Source organism: Dysidea avara, chromosome 4, assembly GCF_963678975.1.
Source record: "Dysidea avara chromosome 4, odDysAvar1.4, whole genome shotgun sequence".
Taxonomy (NCBI): domain Eukaryota; kingdom Metazoa; phylum Porifera; class Demospongiae; order Dictyoceratida; family Dysideidae; genus Dysidea; species Dysidea avara.
In genome coordinates this window covers 49442655-49467933 of record NC_089275.1, presented here as the reverse complement: position 1 = coordinate 49467933, position 25279 = coordinate 49442655, and the positions used below count along the sequence as shown (strand labels likewise).

At 40.7% G+C, this 25279-nt stretch overlaps 2 protein-coding genes across 2 annotated transcripts; one reads left to right on the top strand and one right to left on the bottom strand.

The window, feature by feature from the left end:
• Window positions 1-18008, bottom strand: LOC136252631 (coiled-coil domain-containing protein 57-like). Its single transcript, XM_066045149.1, has 9 exons — window positions 17266-18008; window positions 17060-17217; window positions 13838-13912; window positions 5971-6171; window positions 5766-5924; window positions 4740-4902; window positions 4181-4457; window positions 1045-1233; window positions 1-995 (listed from the first exon to the last, which is right to left on the bottom strand). The coding sequence occupies exons 1-9, from the start codon at window positions 17878-17880 to the stop codon at window positions 274-276; spliced, it is 2559 nt and encodes an 852-aa protein (XP_065901221.1). The 5' UTR covers window positions 17881-18008; the 3' UTR covers window positions 1-273.
• Window positions 17947-24847, top strand: LOC136252632 (phytanoyl-CoA dioxygenase, peroxisomal-like). Its single transcript, XM_066045150.1, has 6 exons — window positions 17947-18101; window positions 20265-20626; window positions 21288-21472; window positions 23221-23370; window positions 23759-23893; window positions 24665-24847. The coding sequence occupies exons 1-6, from the start codon at window positions 17998-18000 to the stop codon at window positions 24725-24727; spliced, it is 999 nt and encodes a 332-aa protein (XP_065901222.1). The 5' UTR covers window positions 17947-17997; the 3' UTR covers window positions 24728-24847.
• The last annotated feature ends 432 nt before the right edge of the window (window positions 24848-25279 follow it).

Sequence of the window (25279 nt, the reverse complement as noted above, 5' to 3'; positions counted from 1 at the left end):
TCAAATAAAAATGAGAGAAATATTTTGTGCAAAATTTGAAAGATACATTGTATACACATTTGATGTGTTATGTTATGGCAAAGTGTTCATATGTAGCTGTTGCAATCATATCACAACAGTAATACAGGAAAGAACAGTAATAAAGTGATATACTGCCACATTGCAAGACTGATTGATTGTCCATCTGACACACTGTCACTACAAGTGTCACTAAATGGTGTAACACTGCTCCAGTGTGTGACTTGTGTCGTAAATTGTCGACTACAAACCCCATCACTTTTCAGGTTTCCTCACTCGTCTGGTTGTTTGTTGTTGTGTCATGTGATCCCTTGACTTGTGGGTCCTACCTGCTGGAGGTCTCTTGTGAGCCAGACTCCTCCCCCTAACAACAAAACTACCACTGTTGCTAGGGACATGATCATCATCACTTGACAACAATCCTCCAGCCGTAGCTGTGTTGAGAAGCTTTTCAAGTGCCTCGTGGTGTTGTTGACATGACAACTCAAATGAGTCAGTAACTTGAAGTGATCCATCACTAGTGACCAGTTTATCACTGTTACCATGATGACTGGAAGATGAGTGGGCACCATGTAGAGGAGTAGAATGAATAGATTGTTTATTGATACCATGACTACCAGTAGAGTGTTTATGAGTAGTTTTATTATCTGCAGTGATTTGAGCAGATTGTGACTTATCACCCTGAACTGTTCTAGTCTTCACTTGTTCATAGCTCCTTACCTTATCTCTTAATTTAGTTACTATTGTTAAAAGCTGTTCTTTTTGACCAACTAATTCTATAATCACTTGAGTGGCTTTACTGAGCTTCCTGTGCAGCTGCTGATGGGTAGATAAGGCTTCTGTGGGGGCGTGGTCATCAGATGATGTCATCATGGAGTGGGAGTGGCAGAATTTCAATGCTGCCTCAAGGCGTCGTCGGTGACTGGTCAATCTCTCACATGTCATCATTAACTTCAGCTTCTCTTGCTCCATGTTACCTGGGTGATCAAAAGCTCATGTGGTCCAACATTAACCACACTCACTCACTTATTGTTCTACTGTATTCTAATAGTTTAGTTTCTAATGTGGCTACCTCATTAGTAGCAGCATCTCTGTTACCATGGTGACCATCATGGGATGGTTTAGAATCCTTTTCAGCAGCTTCAAGGTTGCTAAGTAACTGACGATTTTCTGACTTCACTTTAGCTAACTCCTTTTCCATGAACTCAACATAACCTAGGAAGTGTTATTCTAGTTAAAGAGCACTCAATAATTAGGTATGTAGTTAGAGAGGGAACCTAGTATTTAAGAACTTTAATTGTACAAATAAATTACAGGGGCTTAATTAATCCATGTCTGAAAAAAGCTAGAACTTGGTTCAATCTGTTCACTACTTACTGGATCCAGACATCCAGATATCACGTTTTATACTCCTCTGCATGTACAAATTAAGAAGGCTATTCTAATAAAGAAATGATGGTGACTTTATTTCTACTACATTGAAAATAAGTGACTATAAGTAATGTGCCATTTATTGTACGAACATGAAAACAAATCCATGAATGGTGGTGTACAGGTTATATTGATTTCAGCTTTGTGTGCCACAGAGGTGTAGGTCTCAGGATGTCTATCCTTGTAGTGGACAGCGCAGCAGGGTACAGAGTGTGTATTGCTGGCAAGTCTGTAGTCTCTGTCAAGTAGCCTGATAGGAATGATCATCGCTCGTAGACTTGCCACACCCACTATGGAACTGTCCTTTTATACTGGTGGATGTGTTTGCCAGATGATAGCGTACACACCAGATCGCACGATCAAATTCGCTGATGTGATTGGTTATATCATGAAAAAGTGATTGATCCTATCTCACTGTAAGCTTTCAGGTATTAAACTTTAATCATGACGTCATCTGATTTCAAATAGCAATGCGTGTATACCGGAATGCAGTATACGCGTGTCGTAAACTTATAATGGCCTTTGACAGTGATAAGTAACTTGCAACCAAGGTTAGCACGTAATGATAGACACGAAAACCACCTTATGACACATTGATTTGGACGGGTAGTTAGTCTAGCGAGTTTGAAGCTAATAGGGGGGAAAACCTGGGAGGAGTTTGTGTTTGAGATTTTTATGGCCTCGATTTTTACATTTCTCGTTCTGTCGTCCACAGGGGAGAGAAATGTCTAGTGTAGGCTGGGATGGTGAAGGCTGGTACAGTGGAACCTCCCTTAACGGTCACCTGAGTTGGGCGGTCAACTCAACATAGCAGCCACGTGACTACGGTCCCGACCAATTCCCAATCAGTTTGTACAGAAATAGTTTGCATTAAGCGGTCACCTCTATAACACGTATAACAGCCAGCTTTAGCAGTCCCAAGCAGCACTTCGCTACACAAAAGGCCTCTCACAAAGCGGCCAGCTACAGCCATTACGGTGAGTAAACTAGCTGCACTACTTTATACTTTGTAATACAGAAAAGTTATGAACTCACAGTATAGAAAAGCTCATGGCCACTCCATGGCTTTGCCAGATTCTAATTAAAGCTCACCTTACTATCTTGATCCTGGATTTGCAACTGTGTAGTTAACAGTTTGGCGTCTTTAAGGAAGTCCCTATTTTTACTCACAGACTTTGTAGCCAGGGATCATAATCAGCTCAATTGCTGTCTCCAAACTCAAAGTAGCTTCAGGCTCTTTTCTGCTAATTTGTCTGCTAGCTATGTAGCGAAGTAAGTGATGTACTGGAGTGTAAATAAATGCATTGCATTTTTATAGCTAAACCTGAGTATATAAGTCCCTGGAACCTTTGTATAAAGGCCAAACCTCAGTTTATGGCCTATGGCTGCTTTATGGAGGATATTGAGTTAGGCAGCCACCTCTCTATAAAGGCCAAATATTTCTGGCCTGAAGGTGACCACTTTAGACAGGTTCCACTGTAACACAATAAGTGTCTCCAGAAAGTTGTGGACGAATTCATGTCTTCCTCAGGTAGTTATGGTGGTTTAAAGGGTATTTCCCGTAGTTTAACGAATCCCAACCAATCCTGGATCAAAAGATTTGTCTCAAATTCTAGAATTGAATGGTACCAATCCGATTGGAATCCGACCAAGAATGACAGATCAGTGCTCGAAAAACACGTATGTGGGCGAAGAGAATTAATATATAGATTAACCCTTAAAGCTATATATAGGCAGACACACATAGCCGTAGACAAAGCACTGTAACTTTTGAAGATTACTTCCTATGGCCACATAATTTATTTGTGATGTAATAAGGATTTAAACTAGGGATGGAACAAATGTACAAATACATCATCCGAAGCTTCTTTTGAAAATGCTACTGAAGCTTCGAAGCTTTGCTATGAATGTCATGTCAACACTGTACACTGTACTACAAACTCCTACACTTTGTTATAGCTCCAGTATAACCATTGTGTAAACTATAACTAATGTAAATGGCAGCTTCCATAAGGAGTGACAATACTTGTGTTACTGGTTTAACTTGTTAGTATCCATGGTAACTAAGCTTTGGTGGGGTAAAGCAGTTTCCAAATGTTATGAAACCGAACGAAGCTTCGAGGCTTCAAACTATTTGTCTCAACCCTAATTAAAATGATACCTAGAGTTTCCCTTGCACCAAAACATGAAGCCAACACTCACCATGTAAGCACCTGTTTATTGAATAAACATGAAGACTCTTTATATACCTTCACAAAGTGATCCATAACTTGACGGTGGTTGCTCCTATCGACTTGCAAAATCAGCCGTTCACTTTGCCATTAAATTTTGAGTAGATTTACATGCAAGATAAAACACAATCGAAGTTAAATATGTGGTGAGAAGTTTGAATCATGGATAATGCAAGTTGTTGTCGTTGTTCTTTGGTTCATAACAAGTATGTTTCTACTGATACAATGTTTATTAGCCTTTCCCAAGTATCCCAGTAAATAAACTTTCAATCAATGCAGTTTTAGGCGAAAGGAGTTAAGCTACTCCACCTAATATTGCTACATATGCCTGTGTTGTGTAAACATACATTCCGCCTTTACAACAATGTTAATAACAATAGTCAGCATTTAGTATCCCAGGTCTTGTACATGGTACAATAATCCATATGCTTCTCATTAAGAGATCATGCTATTTTGATGGTCCAACTTACAAAGAGGCCCATCCATTAAGTTACATGTACCTTTAGTTGCCATAGCAGCAGGGTTTTCCCCTTCCACCACTTCAGATGACATCACTTCCATTTCTCTCCTCATTTCACTGATCACATGACGTAGCTCATTATTCTGTTGATGTAACTTGACCACTTCCTGGTTGTCCATGGCAACCACACTATCGTCCATTGTTAATCCATGTTGTTGTAGTGTAGCCATAGCAACGTCTCTTTCTTTAGCAAGTTGTGTAATTTGTTTATTACAATCTAACAAATCAGCTTCAACCTTCTTCACTGTTGCTAGGGCCTGAGGGAATAAAACCTCTATAGTTAGGACCTCCACAATTAGGACACAAACACCTACACATTAAGGAGACAAACACCTCCATATTAAGAAGACAAACACCTCCATATTAAGGAGACAAACACCTCCATATTAAGGACACACACACCTCCATATTAAGGACATCATTTACAGTCGTGTTCCAACAATAAACTATACACGTAAAACAGTTCAAACGCAATAGTTGGTCCTAAAGTGTGGCTGTTATAAAGAGGTACCTAAGACTCTAAATTGTCCAACACTTACATCATCCCTAGCAACAGTCAGCTGGTCAACTATTTGTTGTTGTCTATCAAGTTGTCTTCCTTGCCATTGTTCCTTGTGTTGTTCTGTGTCCAGTTGTAACTGTGTTAGTGATTGTTCTAATTGATGCTCCCTCCTCAGCCCAGTTGACACCTGCTCCTGGTACCTATAAGGATCAGTAAGTGGATCACATGATCAGGGATCACATGATTGGTAAGTGGTTACATGTACACTCCATACTACTATTAGAGAAGTCTGGTTGATGTTGGGCTACTCTTCTTAAAAGCGCATCCATTTTAAGGAAGTGTAACTAAAAAAAACTTTAAGCCCACATAAACTTAATTATCAGTTTCTCATCCTCTTGTACTCAATGTAGTAGTTCGGGAGGGCGGATTTTTATTTTTACTAACTAGATAGCTGAATTAGCTAGCTAAAATGACTCAAAGTGACATTTTCGTAGATTGCTCTAGCAAGGTACCAACTATATAAGGTGCTAATTGGCATCCCTTAGCCACGCAAAAAATCCTTGATGAGATAAGAAAAATGACAATGCGGGCGGGGATGAGAAACTAATAATTAAGTTTATGTTGGCTAAACTATGCAGAATATCATCTCAATATCCTCATCTGCTTATGCTGTTTCATGTATACTCTTAGACAAAACCTCAAGGGTTGTGCATGCTTGACATGTCCCTTTTCAACTTGAAGGAACATGCTATACCTGATAACCTATGAGGACAGTTATGTATAATAATTTATTCTTGTCAGTTTGTAAGGTATTGTGAATGACTTCCCTATGCAATGGGTTCAATAGGCATAAACAACCCCAAAACAACCTACAGTGAAATCTGTGTATTAACGACACCTTGTGGGGCTGACCAAAAGTGTCCTGCACTATTGAGGTTGCCAGGTCAGTTTACATGCTAAGGGATACTTTGGGACCATACGTAACTAAATGTCCAGATTATGCTCATTATCAAGTGTCCTGAATAAACAGGTTCAATTGTATAGCAAAGCTATGATGACCTACTTCTCTATTTCCTGTTGCCTGGATACCAGTTGTGTCCTTAGTTGTTCATTAGACTCTGTCAGTGACTGGATTTGTAACTGTTGGCTCACATGATCCTCCGATATCTGTTTCACGTGATTACTGTGTTGTTGTCTAGCAACTATCAACTCCTCCTTAGCCCTTTAATAACCAAGTGTCAATTCTAGCCAGTCAAATTGCAGCTTACTTCTCAACAGCATGTTTAGCCTCAGTTAACTGGTCACCATGGCAATAGCTTGACTGACGTAGTTCAAGCTTCAACTTCTCCATTTGTGACCGTAACCTGCTCACATGATCCTCCAGCTGCTTCCTTGTCTGTGTGTGAGACTCCTTAGCAGCTGCCATGGCAACCACCTTCTCTCGAACCTTTCTGTCCATCTCAGCATGTCTAAACAAGATAAAGTGATCACCATATGAGACTTGTGGTATACATCAAACTTAAATTTACAATGAGGAGTATGTATATGTTTGTCTTGTAAATGTTAGTTTGTGATACATGATCATGTCGCAACATATGGTACCACCCAAACGCAACGTCATTTCTTGTGAGTGCACGCAATTAAAAGACTCACTAATTAAAGGGCATGGCAGCCACTTAATGACTTGCTAGCGAAGTGGCTGTCACGCCCTTTAATTATTCAACTGTACACACTTGCTAGAAATGATGTTGCACTTGGGTGGTACTGTAACCTTGGTAATATATGTAGAGTTTGGCACCTATATCCCATCACCTACCTCCTGTCCATACACAGGCGAATGGTGGAGGATTTGATCTGATTTTGACTTTCAAAAAATCTCCCCACCTCTGATGCATTTGATCATTTAAGTGCTTAAACAAGTTATGTACATACCATCTGCAAGAATAACCTGTTTTTCTTCTAAAGTATAGTGTGTGGGGATTTGATCACTTGTCATGTCCCCACAGGTGGGGAATTCTGAAAAAGTCAAATCCCCACCTTTACCCCACCCTTGTCCAGGAGAGGGGAGGTGGGGAATAATATCATTTAGTAGTTAGTGTTGTTTTGGTTCTAATGTACTAGAACTAAAAGTACTCTTAGTACTGTAATTCACTTTTAGTTCGGTATACTAAAACTAAATCAAAATTATGAGGTGTTTTGATTCTAAAACTAAAACTAAAGTAAAAATTTTTGAACTTTTGGTTCTATTACTAGTACTAAATTAAAGGTTTTAGACTAAGACAATTAATGTGCACCCTATAGATTACATACATGAATACAACACAAGTGAAGTCATAAAGATCTGTACCTTATTTAGTCTTTGTAAGCTGTCAACAATAGTAGAAACTAATTGGAACATAATCATTATATTATTGTTATGGCATTGTAGTAGCTCTATTATTATTGTAAGTATTTGCTGTTTGGTGTGCAACAATAAAGTTAGTCTGGTCGTGTGAGCTACCACGAGTTGAATCTAAGAGCAGGTACTATTACATTTGGGGGCTTGTCCAGGGATCAGGAATGAAGACCAGACTGGGATACGATGTCCACGACAGAGGCACTAAAAATCCAGTTGGATAATCTACAACGTGAGTTGCAACTGCTGCAGATGGAAAACAAGAAGTTGCAAAAGGAAGTGCCAACGGATGGAGAATCGGGTAGAATGCGGAAGGAGATTGATGAACTGACACAACGATTATTTGAGAGTGAGGAGAAGGTCATCACAGTGGAGCAAGAAGCAGAAGAATACAAAACCAGAATGGAGCAACTACAAGTGGAGTTGAAAGAGGCAAAACTGGCAGGAGACCTTACCGTGAAGTCTCTTACTGATCAGTTAGTGTCCAGCAACAACATGGTGGAGCAGTTAACCAAGGAGAGTAGTGAGCAGCAATTAGAGTTAGATAGGTTGCATGTAGAAAATAAATTATTATCTGAATTACACACGCAAGTGACATCGTTGCGACTAGTAGATGCCGTTAATGGTAGCGTAAGCGAGGCCTCGTTGCGCGGCGCTAAGAAAACAGGATTATCGGTGTGCACGCCACCTCTGCTAGAATCCGGAAGGGTAACCCAAGATGGTTTGAGTAACCGTGACATTGCTGGAGTGCATAGTAGTCATGGAAGCACCACCTACTGGACTGCATAGTAGTCATGGAAGCACCACCTACTTACAGCAGACGGGCAGGCTGAGCACATGCCATTCAGAACTAAACGTGGCTGCACCTACGTTTATACACTCTACCTACTCCGCTGCACCAGCTAGCATGGTGAGCAAGGAGGCTGATGGCCATCGTCTTGTGCAACCCAGGCCACCCCCGCTTATTCCCATCCAGTCTAGTGGGCTACCAGTGTACAGTACTAGTGCTCTCCCAACAGGGAGTAGTCCAAGTGTGCCAGGAGGATTGCCAGCACCGCTACATCTTTCGTTTAGCTTCTCCGCAGGTGGGCATACTCAGCCTATTATAGATATTACACCAACAGAGGGAAGAAACCTGGTTTTCTCATCCGATCAAGTGGGCCACCAGTGTACGGTACTAGTGGTCTTCCAACAGGAAGTAATCCAAGTGTGCCAGGAGGGTTGTCAGCACCAGTACACAATCTACCGTTTAACTTCACCTCAGGTGGGCATACTCAGCCAAGTATAGATACTACATCAATGGGAGGAAGAAACAGAGAAGCCACAAGTATGATTTTTCAAGTACCACCAGTTGACAAGTACAATGGAGATGCAGAGATTGAGCCTTTCGAGGAATGGCCGGAACAATTTGAATTGGTGGCCTCTGTTTGCTGCTGGGAAGGCAAAACAAAACTTGCCAATTTAGTCACAAGGCCGCAGGGACATGCTTACGCCTTTTATCGCACCTGCCCAGTGCATCAGAGAAGTTCATATGAAGCTCTTACAGCTGCTTTGATAGAATGCTTCAAACCAGTGCGTATTAAGTCAGTACAGAGTGGGTTGTTTCATGAGAGAAAGCAAGGACCAGCAGAGAGCACAAAGGACTATGCTGTAGACCTTAACAGGCTTTATCAACGGGCTTACCCACATTCTGAGAGGGGGAGTGCCGGTGCAGAGAAGATGGGACAGACTGTCCTTGTATATCAATTTGTAGTAGGCCTGAAAGCAGAGATATGCTTTAAAATAGCAAGAAATGAAGGGACCTTTGATCAATTGCTAATGAAAGCAAGATTAGAAGAAACAAAACTGCGTGACATACAGCCTCCTCTGAGAAAGGACAGACAAGTGACGGAGTGGATCATGCCCGAGAGACACCAGTTTCAAGGCACTACCATGGACAGAGATCAAAAGTGCTTTTTGTGAGGACAGGTAGGTCACTTCAAAAAGCAATGCCCTCAATTACGACGTGGAAAGTCAGTTGAGGCACGAGGACAGAATTTGAGAAATGCCTATGATCGAGCCTCATCACGTCATGTCACTAGTGTAGAGCAGGATGAAGAATTGCACCAAGTGCAGAAAAGAGTAGCCTTGCTGAAAAAGGAACTTCAAGAAGCAGAGCTACAAGAAGCCTTGGCACTGAAAATACTGACCACACATGTTGTAGAGCCAAGCGGGGTGGCCTGGTGGCCTCTGACCTTGTATTGGGGCCTACGGTATATGTAGAAATGTTGCTTGAAGGGCAACCTGTGAAAGCCCTTGTGGATACTGGATCCCCGTCACTATTGCTTCAATTGACTGTATTCTCAGCATTTTGGAAAGCTCGAGAGAACCGAGTCAAAGTCCAGAAGAGCGGAAACAAGAGGTCCAGAAGAGGTTTGAAGCTCCACACATTGCAGTGAACAATTACAGTGGTGGACAAGTTAATATCATTAGCCAACTACCCGCTACGGTGAAGCTGAACACCAGAGAATGTCAGGCTAGTCCAAAAGGGAGCTACCTTAGGATTATTGATTTATTGACAAAGCTAGGTTTCCAAGTACTTCAGGCTCCAAATGAGGATGAGCAGATAGTTGAGCTGCTACATGGTCATCTTTGGCAAACAAATCCCAACACTGGGAAGACTATGGAAAGAATTCTAGTACAAATGCTGATATGCCTACATTTGAGTCATAACTGCCAGCCAACTGTGATGGTGGTCCTGTAGCCCCTACCGGCGAACCATCACCCCCCCCCCCCCCCAGAAAACACAGACCAAGCAACTGTGCAGGTTGTGACTGCAGAAGTCAAACTATTGCGGGCTGTTAAAGTACCAGCCAGGCATGCTAAGAGAGTCACAGGACATACGAATGTGCCCCTGGGGGAGCAAGATCTAATTTTGGACCCACTGTAGAGGAATCTAAACAGTGAAGAAGTGAAGCAACTGAGGCATTAGTTAAGGTGAGCCCACAGAATGAAGTTGCTGTGCTGATAGAAAACTATGAATCTCACCCTGTGATTTTAGAGGCTGGAACCATGTTGGGTACTTTGCACCAGGTACAGACAGTGAATGATGAAAAGCTCCCCGAAGTGCGAGCTGGACTCTTTACCAGAGAATAGCAAAGCAAAGCTACTAGAGCCGTCTAGCCGGAAGCAGCAGGTAATGAAACAGCTAGACGTGGAATGGTGCAACACAAGTGCAGAAGAAATGGAAAAGTTAACTACACTGATTGAGGAGTTTGCTGATGTATTTGCTTTGAATGCCATGGAGGTAGGCCACACCAACTTAGTGCAACACCACATTAACATGGCAGATCATGTAGCTGTAAAACAGGCATCCAGACGTGTTCCATTTTCCCTAAGGGCAAAAGTAGAAGAGATGGTGAAGGAAATGCTAGACCATGGTATAATCGAACATTTCACTAGTCCATAGGCTATCCCCATAGTACTAGTCTCGAAGCATGATGGATCCACATGCTTTTGTGTTGATTATCGGCATCTCAATGCCATCACAAAGCTAGATGAGTTTCCGCTCCCCCGCATTGATGACTCCCTAGATCTACTTTCAGGAATGAAATATTTCTCCACACTGGACCTTGCCACTGGTTATTGGCAAGTAGGCATGTCTCAAGATTCAAAAGAAAAAACTGCTTTGGTAACCCATGAAGGGTTATACGAGTTTACTGTGATGCCATTCGGCCTTTGTAATGCGCCGGCCACCTTCCAACGGTTGATGGAAGTGATTGTGCGTGGCCTGGCTAGATGTAAGTGTGTGGTGTATTTGGATAACATATTGGTCATTTGCCGAAGTTTCAAGGAACATATGGACAACCTGAGGGAGGTACTGAATCGGTTGAGAACTGCAGGATTGTGATTAAAACCCAAAAAATGTCACTTTGTCAAACAACAAGTAAAATATTTGGGTCATGTAGTATCCAGCTCTGGAGTATCTGCAGACCGGGATAAGGTTAAGGCTGTGATAAGGTTAAGGCTGGGATAAGGTTAAGGCTGTGATAAGGTTAAGGCTGTGATAAGGTTAAGGCTGTGATAAGGTTAAGGCTGTGATAAGGTTAAGGCTGTGATAAGGTTAAGGCTGTGTTAAGGTTAAGGCTGTGATAAGGTTAAGGCTGTGTTAAGGTTAAGGCTGTGATAAGGTTAAGGCTGTGATAAGGTTAAGGTTGTGTTAAGGTTAAGGCTGTGATAAGGTTAAGGCTGTGTTAAGGTTAAGGCTGTGATAAGGTTAAGGCTGTGATAAGGTTAAGGCTGTGATAAGGTTAAGGCTGTGATAAGGTTAAGGCTGTGATAAGGTTAAGGCTGTGTTAAGGTTAAGGCTGTGATAAGGTTAAGGCTGTGTTAAGGTTAAGGCTGTGATAAGGTTAAGGTTGTGATAAGGTTAAGGCTGTGATAAGGTTAAGGCTGTGATAAGGTTAAGGCTGTGATAAGGTTAAGGCTGTTATAAGGTTAAGGCTGTGATAAGGTTAAGGCTGTGATAAGGTTAAGGCTGTGGATGACTTTCCTACACCCAGAAACTTGAAGCAACTAAGATCCTTCCTCGGATTGGCATCTTATTACAGAAGATTCATCCCAAAATTCTCCCAAGTGGCTGCACCATTATATGTGATGACAAAGAAGGATGCGCTGTACCAGTGGACTCCAAAATGCCAAGATACCTTCGATGAGTTGAAGCAGAAGCTGACTCAGGCTCCACTGCTTGCCTTCCCAGATTTCTCTAAGAGCTTTATCTTGGAAACGGATGCTTCAGAGTCAGGACTTGGAGAGGTGCTTGCTCAAGAACAAGATGATGGTATGGTTAAGCCTATTTGCTATGCTAGTAGAACTCAGCAGACCCATGAGAAAAATCATGGTGTCTCGGAATTAGAAGCCTTGGCTGTAGTATGGGCAGTGAAGCACTTCCGTGTCTACCTGTATGGTCACAAGTGCAAGGTGTATACAGACCATGAAGCACTGATGAAAAAACCCAGGTATGCTGTAATAGATAATGTGCTATACCACTTGTCAGAGGATAAATCACTACACACAGTGGTACCACAAGCTGAGAGACATTTTGTATTTAAGGAAGTGCATCAAGGACGATTTGCTGGACATCTGTGTGATGCAAAAATTCACAGTCAGCTAAGTAAGACATACTGGTGGCCACATATGCGTAGAGATATAACAAGCTGGTGCAGAACGTGTGAGGTTTGTGCTTCACGGCATGTGGTAACACCCATCAAGCCACACCTGACTCCAATCCCAATTGGAGGTGCTTTTGACAGAGTGGGAGTAAATATCATCAAGTTTCCTAAAAGCAGGAGTGGGAAACAGTATGCAGTTGTCTTTATGGACTACTTAACCAAGTGGCCAGAAGTGTTTGCCACTACTGACCAGACATCCCCTACAATTGCAAAACTTCTGGTGGAACAAGTTGTATCTCAGCATGGGGTGCCATCAGAACTACTCTCAGATCGAGGCACGGCCTTCCTTTCTAAGCTGATGCTAGATGTGTATGAGCTGATGGGAATTAGCAAGATGAACACCACTGCTTACCATCCACAAACGGATGGGTTAGTCGAACACTTTAACAGGACATTGACAGACATGCTGGCAAAGTGCGTTGAAAGGAATGGTAAGGACTGGGATCAGCATCTGCCATATGTGCTGTTCGCCTACAGAAGTAGCTTGCAACACTCAACTGGGGACAGTCCTTTCTTCTTGTTGTATGGAAGGGATCCACGTTTACCAACTGATGAAGCACTTCATGTCCCCACGGATCAGAGGACTATAAACATTGGAGACTACAAGGAGCAGATGTCTCAACACTTTTCAATGGCTTGGAGACTAGCACACCTAGGAATTGATAAAGCTCTGGAGCGACAGAAGTGCTCCCATGACAAGCTGGCTAAGCAACCAATAATTCAAGTTGAGGATAGGGTTTTTGTCTTCAGTCCATCAAAGAAAAGAGGGGAAGCTTATAAACTGGCAAGACCTTTTGTGGGGCCATATCGTGTCTTGAAACTACACCCGAATGGAGTAGACTTACAGTTAATCACTAATCCCTCATCCCCCGTAATAAGAGTTGCTTTACATCGAGTTAGGCTGTGCCTTAAAGAAATTGACAAACTTACTAATGTCAACTCAGGGATGCTCGAACAGACCCAGCAGGACAGCAACATAGAGTCTGAGGAACATGACAGTAAGGAAGAGGATGTGATTGATAGCTCTGAAAATGATAATCATGGTTCACTGGATGAAGTAACTGATAAAGAACAGCCAGCGGGACCTATCGACCCTGTCAACCTACGGTCAGATTAGACTAAGAAATAAACCTAAGTAATTACTTATATTAAATATCTAGCAAGAGGACATTGCTGATTAAGGACAGCGATATGTAGAAACTAATTGGAACATAATCATTATATTATTGTTATAGCATTGTAGTAGCTCTATTATTGTTGTAAGTATTTGCTGTTTGGTGTGCAACAATAAGGTTAGTCTGGTTGCGTGAGCTGCCACGAGTTGAATCTAAGAGCAGGTACTATTACATAAAACTCCTGGGTACTAAAACTAATACTCCTGTAAACTGAGGGTATTAAAAACTAACAAGCTGAGGATACTACACATGATCACAAGAGACACACCTTCACTCACAACAGATCACATGATCACCACAGTGGACCACATGATCACCAACCACAATGGATCACATGATCACCACAAAGATATACCTCAACTCATATTCACTCCTACATTTCCTCAGTGAACACTTCACTTGTTCCAATTGTTCCTCCAACTGAGCTATCCTATAGGATAATATGACAGTGATGGATAATGACTCTCAACTATGACATAGTAGCCAGTGTGTATGTTCTGTTCTAGTATTTGAACAAAGTCTTAGTAGAAGGAAATATTAAGGTGAATTAGGAATTTTAAAGAACTCTGATCCAGTTTGTTTCAGTACTTTTTATTGCAGCACTATACACTGTCCCTAATCTAATTTAAAATTCCTAATTTTTTTCTTATACTTGTTTGTGAAGTTTGTTTTTTCGCAAGCTCATGACCACTAAATAGCCTACTTTTCACAAAATCAGTCACAATGTTTAAAAGAGTTGATCACAACACTATCATTATACTAGATTATGACTCATACAATAACAACTGATAAGTGAGCGTGGCTCTACATAAGCCTGCAGACAATAATGGAAGTGGATTTGTGCATACCAACAGACTGATGAATGGGTGTGGTTACCATATGTCTACAGACAGTAATTTACATAAGTGGGCGTGGCTCACGAAAGAATCAGGGTTACATTATGACATGTTACTACGCGTCCACATCGTTACACTAATTCATTAGCACGTAGGGTCAGACCTAGATAATCTGTAAAGTGGGACCTGGATGGCCCGACTCGGTATTAACATTGTTACTAAACTATATTTATTGACTTGCGCATTGCTAGTTCGCTGCGAGTTGCTCTCACTGATGGATATCAACTACCAACTTTGAGCCACGTGTGTTCAAATAGTTTACATTGGCTATGAGTGCATTACAAAGCTTCGAAGTATAGTTTTAAAATTTGAAGTCTTTGAACCCACAAAACATTCGAAGCTTTGTCCCAGCCCTAGTAGACAACTTCTTTGTTCCACTACTTTTTAGCTATTCCCTACTTCCTTGATCCCTAATCCAACTTTTAAGATTCCTAATTCTTCCTTCTAACCATTAGTTTGCATTTTATAACATAATTATGACCAATGAACCCATGCATATCCCACATCAAAAGAAACAATGGCCAGAAGCATGCCCTAAATTAATTTTACATCTGAACAAGTGCCCCTACAATCAATTATTAAAAGTGAAGTGTTCATTATGCTTCGTTTTCACCTATGTTCTGCCATTACACAGCAATACAAATGAAGAATGTCTCTGCAATCAATCCAGTTGCTATGGAAAATAAGCAGCCAGCCACAAGAAAGCTGTAAGTAAATAAGTAAAGTTAGTTAGTTAGTCAGCACTAACTGCAATATCCAGCAATTGATTATCTGAACATTCTGATATTCAAACTGTGGAAGTGATTGTTCTATTAGACTATTTGCCTAAAGTGTACTTTCTGTTAGAGTCTCTGTATATAAATGTATGGGCTTTGTTTAGCTAAACTTTTCCATTATCCAAACACACATAATGGAGAGACCAAAGGTTAAAAATTTGTAGCAACTGATTGGAAATGTTTAGGGTTATACTGAAGGTACTTTTGGGCTTAACAATACTGCCAAAGCACCATGAAGATATCATGAGGCTGGTTTTAGGGTGATATTTTGGCCAGAAAACCCCCCTACTATAGAGTACTATTGGTCTGCATGATAACACATGTAGTGTTATATTTTCCTTGTGTGGCTACTACACTACCACATGAAGCTGGTAAGCAGATGTACATGATACTGAGCAAACTTCTTAAACTGTTGCCTAACCAAATTACAATAGAAATAATTAAAGATTTTTGCATTTGCTACTGCACACACACTTTTACCTCTGAAAAACTCTCTATTACACTGTACAGTGGGGTAACACATTCAGAGATTGTTCACATTACTCTAATAAAGCATACACTTACAGCAGTTTCAGCACTTCTTGCAAATTTTTGTACGAAAGGTGTAGTGTGATTGCGCATTCATGTGTGCTATAATTGACTGTTCTTGGAGTGAAATAACCTGCTAACATATCTGACAATGAAATTGTAGTGTATACAGAAGAATGAGGTCTGATTTGAGTACCCACCACCGTCATAGTGCCAGATACATACATTGCCTAGCATGTGTACACAACCACTTACTCGAATTGCAAGTGCTGAAACCGCTGTATTAAATGCTGTAACAGTGAGATCACTCCTATTGTCCCAATAATTGGGGGGGGGGGGATGGCCCAAAGCAAGTTTACACTGCACAGTGGAGTGACACATTCAGAGATTGTTCACATTACTCTAATAAAGCATATGCTTATTACAGGTTTTTGCAATTGAATATGGCGACTTTGCAATTGAATCCGTCCCGTTTGCAATTGAGTTCGTCGCTGTTGCAATTGAATTCGTCCCGTTTGCAATTGAATTCATCACTTTTGCAGTTAAATTTGTCCGTAACAAGAATGGTAGCTGGAGCAAACATGAAAACATGATGTAGCAGCTGCTACAAGCACTTGTTCAAGTATAACAGTAGTAAACAACTCTTTATAAGGCAATAATTCTTCCTCTACAGCCTATCCAGCAACATTCCAAACTCTACTATGCCATTTGCGATGGGTGTGGTCACTCGCGAGCAAGTTAATTAACTTGTCAGACAGCTATCAACTTCGCATACTACCAGCTCTAATTACCTTCTAGTGTCTCAAGTGTAACTCTCCATGGTGAAAATAGTTCATCTCTTAATGAACGGGTTGGTTTCTTGGAGCCGTTTTGTTTATGACGAATTGTAATGCAAACGCGACGAATTCTATTGCAAAACCGACTAATTCAACTGCAAAACCAACGAATTTAATTGCAGAACCGACGAATTCAATTGCAAACGGGACGAATTCAATTGCAAAAGCGACGAATTCAATTGCAAACGGGACGAATTCAATCGCAAAGGCGACGAATTCAATTGCAAAAACCTTTAAATGCTGTAAAAGTGAGATCACTCCTATTGATCCGATAATTGGGTGGGTGGGTGGGGGGTTATTCAATTAGGCGCCCTACTGCATAATCCAAATATACAGTGAACCCTCCGTTATCCTAACCTGCAGTGGTCTCAGGCAATGGTAAAAGTGTTCAGATAAGCAAATTGTTTGGATACAGAGCTCTGTTGAAATAATACAAAATACACTTGTATTCTAAATAATCTAATAGAACAGTCATTTCCAAATTGGTAGAGTAAATGAGGGGCAGATAACCGATCACTTCACACTTGTGGATTTCACTCACCTAGTATCTTTAGCATTAATCTCATCCACCATTGTCCATTCCTTCTTCTTAACTTCTTGTTTCATTTTCTTCATCAATACTTCACTGGTCGTCTCTCTCTGACTACTCTGTTCTAGAGAAACCTTACAAGTAGCTACTTGTCGTGACAACTGCTTGATCTGTGTAGTGTAATGATGACATCGTGTTAGGGTACATGATCAAATCACCTGACTCTCTTTTGTCATCACCATGGTAACCATTTCATCAATCTTCAATCTATGTTCTTGGTCTTTATGTCGTAACAATTCTTCTAAATCACGCCCACTCTCCTCTCTAATTCTTTCACTCTCTTCTTCACACAGACTCAGTCGATGTTGGAGTTGTGTACACAATTGTTCATAATGGCTACGTTCTTTATCAGCACTGGCATGACATTGTTGTTGAAAAGATGTTGTCTGTTGTTGTAGCTCTGCAACTCTCTCTGTGTAGTGACGTCGCAGGTCAGCCTTCTCCTGTTCAAACCCTGCAATCTGATTGGTCAGCTGATCAATTCGAATATACAGTTCACTAATCTCAGCACTCTTGCTATTAATCACATTCTTAAGTTGTTCAAACACCTCATCATACTGCGATAACTCCTTGTCTCTCTCCTCTAGCAACTTGAGGTTGTACTCGAAGTCACTTCTCAACTGCTGAAACTTGTTCTCAAGTTCCAGTAGCGATTGTTCCTTCTTCTTCAGTGTCGCCTCTACTGCACTAGCCTGGTATTGCTGTATCTCCCTCAGTTCCCGCGTCTTTTGTACTTCCAACTCCTTCAAAGAACTAGCGTTCATCATCTCCATATTATGTAAGACTGCATCGTATTCATAGCTAGGTATCCGTGAGGTCTGCTAGGATCTAGTGCTACCTAATAGCGCCAAAGTGTGTTTTGGGGTGTGCCTGTATTCTAATGCACGAAAATGTCTGAGGCGAAGAAACGCTTGGAGACCATCTTCGGACACGTTCGCGATGGACAGACTCCATCAGTCACAATGAAGTTAGCGTCTAATGGTAGCAGATATCGGTAAGTGGTCGTGTGGAATAAGGTGTACATGTGTAGAATTTCAAGAGTTCAACTTTTGAATCTGCACTAGTTTCGCGCGCCGGGCGCGCGAGACTAGTTCTGCACTGCTGTACTCATGTGTACTGCACCCAATTTACTCAGTGGTTCGCCTAACCCTTGACCGCTCCAATGCAAATAAATTTTCTTCTTCCCGTCGTGGACTCAGGCATAATATGCATGCGGGCGGGCGGGCCATGATTGGTAGCTTTTCAAGTCATTATTTTCCTGGCACAGAAACTGCATCAAAGCATGTACCTTCCCCTTAAGTTGTATAGATAGCACAAAATGTGAATTTGACAGTACATGCTGACACTTCACTGAGCCCGTATAGTATGCAAGAATAACCAGAAAATAATGGAAGAATACAGAATAATGGAATATTTAGAGCTGACAGTAACCAAATGCAGGTGGAGGATGACAGGAAACAGAAAATTTATTTGGAGTGTCCTTTCTGTTACCTGGTTATTCTAGGACAGATTTCTTTACCACCCCATTATCAAGTGTTGTTGGGGCTCCATCCATAATATCTTGTACTCTGATCTTCATCCTAAAGTCAAGCAAGAATGTTTCTGTTGATTGAAGGTCAAGCGTTGTTGGTAAAGTGTATACCTTGTTCAGTTCTTTTAGAGGAATAACTTAAATGCAAATTTTCGAAAGTGTGTTAGAATTTAGTTCAAATTTTCTATTAAAGATCAGTGGTTTATTGTCCAACTCTGGCGAAGATTGGAGTACAAAATCTAGTTTCGTCCCCAGCCTCCCACGCACTATCACGCGAAGGTCGTCGCATGTTCAAACACGTGGGCAGCTGGCGACGAGACTATACGAGTATACAAGCAAAGCAATACCAAATATGTTTTGTCCCTGTAGCAGTGAGTGGATCATGTGATCTACATGATCCAAACTAATTTACTCAGGTTATACTAATAGATCTTGTGCTCAGCTAATATAAAGCAGTCACAGGTGGTAATTATAGTTTGAAGTTCAAAAACTTAATGGATTTGATTGGTCAAAATCTTTTGCATGCAATGATTTCGCTTGTAATTGTTGTCACCCAAGAACTATTAGAGCCTGTGTACACAATGTTTCCTTTGATGTTTGAGATTACTAAATGCAGCAGAAACCTGTGGTGGGGTTACTATAATGTGGTCTAGCTTGTGCTTGTTTGCTACATTCATTGACAAAATGAAATAGTCTTCTTGCTGCTAGCTTACTTTTTCTGGACAAGATAGGCATTATTGGCATTGCACCAGCAATCCGTTTCAACCTGTAAAGGGTAAATCTTGATACTAGCTCCCACCGTGTGTCAATTGTTACTTTGCTTTCTGAACATTCCATCCAGATAATAGCTACTTGATTCACCAATGTTGTGGCGTAGCACTGACACAATAAACGGTAAGTTTCAAAGCTAGCACCCAAGGTTTGTCACTTTCTCTCACTCTCTCTTGCATTTAGAACATGCGTCAAGGTTTCTACGCCTTTTAGAGTCCCTCAGGGCTTGGATTCTTATGTAACCATAGCTACTGCCAAAACAGTCAAAGTCTAAAAGTTCACCTTGACTTGTGGCTTAGTGCCTCCCAGTGTTTGAGCTGTGATTCCATGACATAGGCTCGAAAATTTTTGTGTTCTAGATCTATGGTATGTTCACGTTGAGCTGAATCCTCAAAAACATTTAATAACTCATGGATGATGCAATTACACGCAATCTTGAAATTTGGCTCATTTGTAGTACTGCTTGACCCGCTAAAAAATATTTCATAATCTTGTTATTCAAATGTTTGACATAATATTTACGGCCAATCAAAATTTTCACAATACATTTCCTATGGGGAAGCCATATAAGTACAGTATCCATTATAGCCCTTTCCCGAACTTGTAATGGAGCCAAACCGTACGTGTCTATTGTTGACACCTTTGCTGTTATCAATAATCATCTGGTTGGCTGAAATGTTAACTCTGTTGAGAAAAAATCCACTTTTAATTTTTTAGCTGTTTTTCAGGATTCAGCTCAACGTGAACATACTATAGTGATGCTGTCCCTGTAACTCTTAAGTATTGTCATTACATCACTGTACTGGTCACATGATATAGGTATTATTACATCACTGTACTGGTCACATGATACAGGTACACTCAAGATGGTGGTATCCTGTCTGATGACCAAAGAAAGTTTTATGAAGAAAATGGCTACCTAGTAGTCAAAGACCTCGTCTCTCCTTCAGAACTGCAAACTTACAAGGATCGTTTCCAGAGTATATGTTGCCATGACGTCACTATACCTGGACTAACAATCATGAGAGATGTTGCCATAGCAAAGAGTGAATATCAGCCGGGAGAGAGGGCAGTTACTAAGATACAAGATTTTCAGTTTGATGATGTGTTGTTCAAGTATTGTACACTTCCCTCCATTATTCCTTATGTGTCATCAGTTGTTGGAGATGATATCATGTCCATGCACACAATGTTGATCAACAAGCCTCCTGACCCTGGTGAGTATGACTAGCTTATTAATGTTATTATATACACACAGCAGAGTTGCAATAAGACAATGTGTATGAACTATATTATGGACGTGTGTTAATGGGAATCCCCCCTCTCCCTAACATCTCCAAAAATGCTGCTGATAATACTTTAGAAGATCTTATGCCATGCACACTGTATAATACCTTCATGAGTGTTAATATCACTTGGTTAAACACCACAGCGGTTATTATTCATAATTGACCACCATTGGATACTTAAGAACAATGTTGCAGCAAAATCGATCATCGCACCACTCGTGTGTGGCTGCTATTGAAGGTGTGGCTGCTATTGAAGGTGTGGCTTTTAACCAAGTAAATATGACGTCATATCTAACATTTGAAATGTTACAGAAACACCAATGTTGTATTTTTAAATTGCCTGCTGACCACAGTTGAGTCTAAATCACACTTCATATGTGATACAACCTGAATTATACATGGCAATAGCAAACTCATGAATATGTACTCCTGCATTACCAATTCTTGTTGATTGTCATCTTCATGCATTATAGTCCTGTATACTATTCTATGCTTAGTTCTCTAGAGAGAAGAGAAATGTTTATAAACACTCACATAATGCAAATCCACATTCTACAGTCCATACTGGTATGTGGTATGTACTTTTCAGGTTCCAAGAGTTCTCGTCACCCGATGCATCAAGACCTTCATTATTTCCCATTCCGACCAGCTGACCTCATCGTGTGCTCATGGACAGCCATGGAACATGTACACAGACAAAATGGCTGCCTAGTAGTGTTACCAGGGACACATCGTACTGGAGTACTGCTGCAACATGAGTACCCCAAATGGGAGGTGTGTCTTATGTCATGGTAGAGCTTATAGTGTGGCATGTGTTATGTTGTAGAGAGCTTATAGTGTGGTGTGTCTTATGTCATGGTAGAGCTTATAGTGTGGTGTGTCTTATGTTGTGGAGAGCTTATAGTGTGGTGTGTCTTATGTTGTGGAGAGCTTGTTAGTGTGGCTTATAGAAATGTTTGTATAGAAACGTGTTACATGCAGTGCTGCTATTACATGTAGTGCTGCTATTACGTGTTGGTGATATCTTGAAGTTAACCTTATGGCTTGTATGTAAATAATCTCATTTAATAGACTAGTTTTGTATTATGTTTGTTGAATGTTACCTTACACAACTATGGAGAAAAGGCAATATCGTATTACTGGAGAGTATTTCCTGTTTTCAATAGGTTTGACTGAATTCCATAAGTCTGGTACTATTACTAGGAGAATAGTTCAATGTGTCTTTGTTGTATCCAGACTCAATCAATTCTTCAAGTACTCAGTTGATTTTGTGTGAGCGAGCAAGCACACGTGTGTAGTTGTGTGTATGTGTAGTGTAGTTAGTAGTGGTGTGCGATATAGAATATTTTCCTATCACGATTATAGCATACAATATATCACGATACGATATATATCACAATATACAACTCATTACTCAGCTTGTGTGTTTACACTGATGACACAGTGATGTACTAGAAGTACAATACAACATGGTACATGACTAGCATACAACATTGCAAGCTTTTTTATCACAAAAAGTACAGTGTACAATGACATCTTGGGTACATTTTTCTCTAATTACAGTATAGCTAAAATCTATACCTAGGCTTATATCACGATACAAAGATTCTATATCATATCACAATATAGAAAATATTATCACAATGTTTCGATATATATCACATATCACACTAGTAGTTAGTGTGTTGTGTAACTTTACTCACATTGCACCAGTCTACCCAGCTGTGTATTGGGACCTGGTGGGAGTGGTGGCATGGTGTCAACTGGGGAAGCAGCCCACCTAGCTGTAACATCAATGGGCACCTGGTGTTTACTGGAGAAGCAGCCCACCTAGCTGTAACATCAATGGGCACCTGGTGTTTACTGGAGAAGCAGCTCACCTAGCTGTAACATCAATGGGCACCTGGTGTTTACTGGGGAAGCAAATGCCCAACTGTCCTTGTCTCACTTAGCAGTGTTGGGGTCGTTGTGGAACTATGGGTTCCGCAACCTCTCTGTGAGACCTCCTGTGGTTTACTAGCCTAGGATTTGCCTGCACAAGACTCAAGTGCCTGAGTGATGCACAGTGCTGGTTTGCTGGGCGGCAATAGCTGTGTTTTACACAGCTGCCAAATGCTTTGCTTTGTAGGCTTTCTGTGTGTGCATGCGTGCATGCATGTGTGTGTCCTAAACATTTTTGGGAAGGTTTTTGATTTATAAATTTTTTTGTCTCATGATGACAACACTTACAACACATCTGACTTGTGTTCTGTATTGTACTGTTCATATTACCGGATGTGAGTCCTTAGTTTGTGTTGTTTTTGTTATTATGTAGTTGGTATGTGTCACAATTGTTGCTATTGTACTTACAGTGTGTAGTGTGAGTGTGTGTGTGTGTGTGTGTAGTGGTGTGTGTGTAGTGTGTGTGTGTAGTGTGTGTGTGTGTGTGTGTGTGTGTGTGTGTGTGTTGTTAGTTACTCAGACAGTTCTACTGAATGTGTTGAGTTTATAAGTCATCAACATCATGTTATTATTCTCCTTAGGGTGGTGTTAACAAGATGTATCATGGTATCCGTGACTATGACCCCTCATTTCCGAGGGCACACCTTGAGATGGGACCAGGGGACACAGTGTTCTTCCACCCTCTGTTGATCCATGGCTCTGGAATGAACAGGACCAGTGGTTTTAGGAAGGTGGGTGGGGCTGTCTGCTCTGCATGGATCGCTGTATTTAGTAGAGAAACGGATTTTGATTTGTGCAAATTTTCTGTCTTCAAGTTTTCCTTAGTATACCGTATAGCCTAAATAATCCGAGGGGGAAATTTTTTGCTGATTTCGCGGTTTTGGGGTTATCAGTGAAAATTTTTCCTTGAAATATTTAGACCCTAATACATTTTGGGAGTGTTTGCAAATCCGTGAAAATTTTATTTTTAGCAACATTGGTCAACCTTGAAATATTTGCCCCCTAAAAATATTTAGGCTATACGGTAGTATCTTTATTATATAATTATCAGTACACAAATGTTACTCTACATAGCTATAATCACTATGATAATGACTAACTCTTGCTATTATCCCTCAGGCAATCTCATGTCACTATGCTAGTTCACACTGTCACTACATCGACGTGGTGGGCACTGTTCAGGAACAGTTAGCTAGAGAAGTGGAGGGTGTGGCTAAGAAGAGGCTTGGAGAAAATGTCGAGTTTTCGTACAAAGTGAGTGACTAGTCAGTGTTGACTTAGTATTGAAAAGTTGTTGCTTGGACCAACAATTTGTGTCAGCTAATCTTTAGGAGATAGTTTTAGGAGTTAGTTTTACCCTAATCAACCTTTACCTTATCCGACCTTTAGCTAGTCAGATGAGCATCATTGAATTAATTGCTGGTTTGTCCTTAAATGTGCATCAGCCACTTTAGTAGCGGTATAAATATATGTTTAAATAGCAATTGTCTTGGTAACTCTGTTTCCATGCTTGTTTCATGAGATTCTCACCTGATTTCAGTTGAAAGTTTGTCCCCAGAATTGTGATGATTAACTCACTGGAATTAAAGGCCATGCTCACGAATGACATATCTTGGGTGATTTGCTGAAAGCAATGCTGCTTGAACAGTGCCACAGTGAACTTGTAAGTTGACAAATAAACTTTCTGCATGACCAGAGTTCACAAACTTCATGATACGGTTAAATTGCTGTAGTTTGGGAAAGAGTGTCACAACTGTTGTTGTGTATGGCGTCAGCTTTCTGTAAGTCTACAATGCAAGTATGTAACCTTCAGTCTTATGATACATACGTTTTATGAAGTTTTAAGGGTTGACGTCAAAACTGATTAAATGTGGTTTTATCTTTCTGTTGTATCTTCATGTATTGAATGGGTTGAATGGGTTGAATACATGATTTAAAAACACCATTTCTTACCTAAATTAACAAGAGACCCCAAGCAACAACTTAACTGGTTATCACCGATATTACATCATCATGACGTCATAGGACTTGTGGAAGGTCAAAGGTCGACTGGTACAAGGCAAGGAGGGAAATTTATCAATCTTCTGACATCTGATTTGTTGTTTATATATTTTATTATATCAATTTTGTGTGTTAACAGATCAACTGTATATGTGTAGGTAGATGTAGTCTATTGTATTTATTATAATTATTATTATTAACACTTTACAGTGACCAGCACTGAAGGTCTGACAGCAACATGTGCTGCAGCCTTAGGATTACCTACCCTACAAGGACTTAGATCTAGTGACTTAACTTACTGACTGAATAAGGTGTAACAGAAAAGGGGCCAAAGTAAGGAAAAAAATCTCTCCAGCCCCAGGATTTGAACTGCAGGTCACCCAATGTCTAGTCGGGGCCACACTCAGTATGTATGTATGTTGAGGGCACTGCCGAAAAGCAGTATTTTTATACTGAAGCAGTCTCCCTAAAAATAAAAAAGTACATCTATGATATAGCAGGCCCGTAGCCAGGGATTTTGAAAGGGGGGTTCTTTTTGACCAAAAGTGGACCTTTACTTGCATGATGATTAATAAAGGTACTGAGACTGGGTGTGCAAAGCACACCCAATCTAGGGGGGTCTGGGGGCATGCCCCCCCA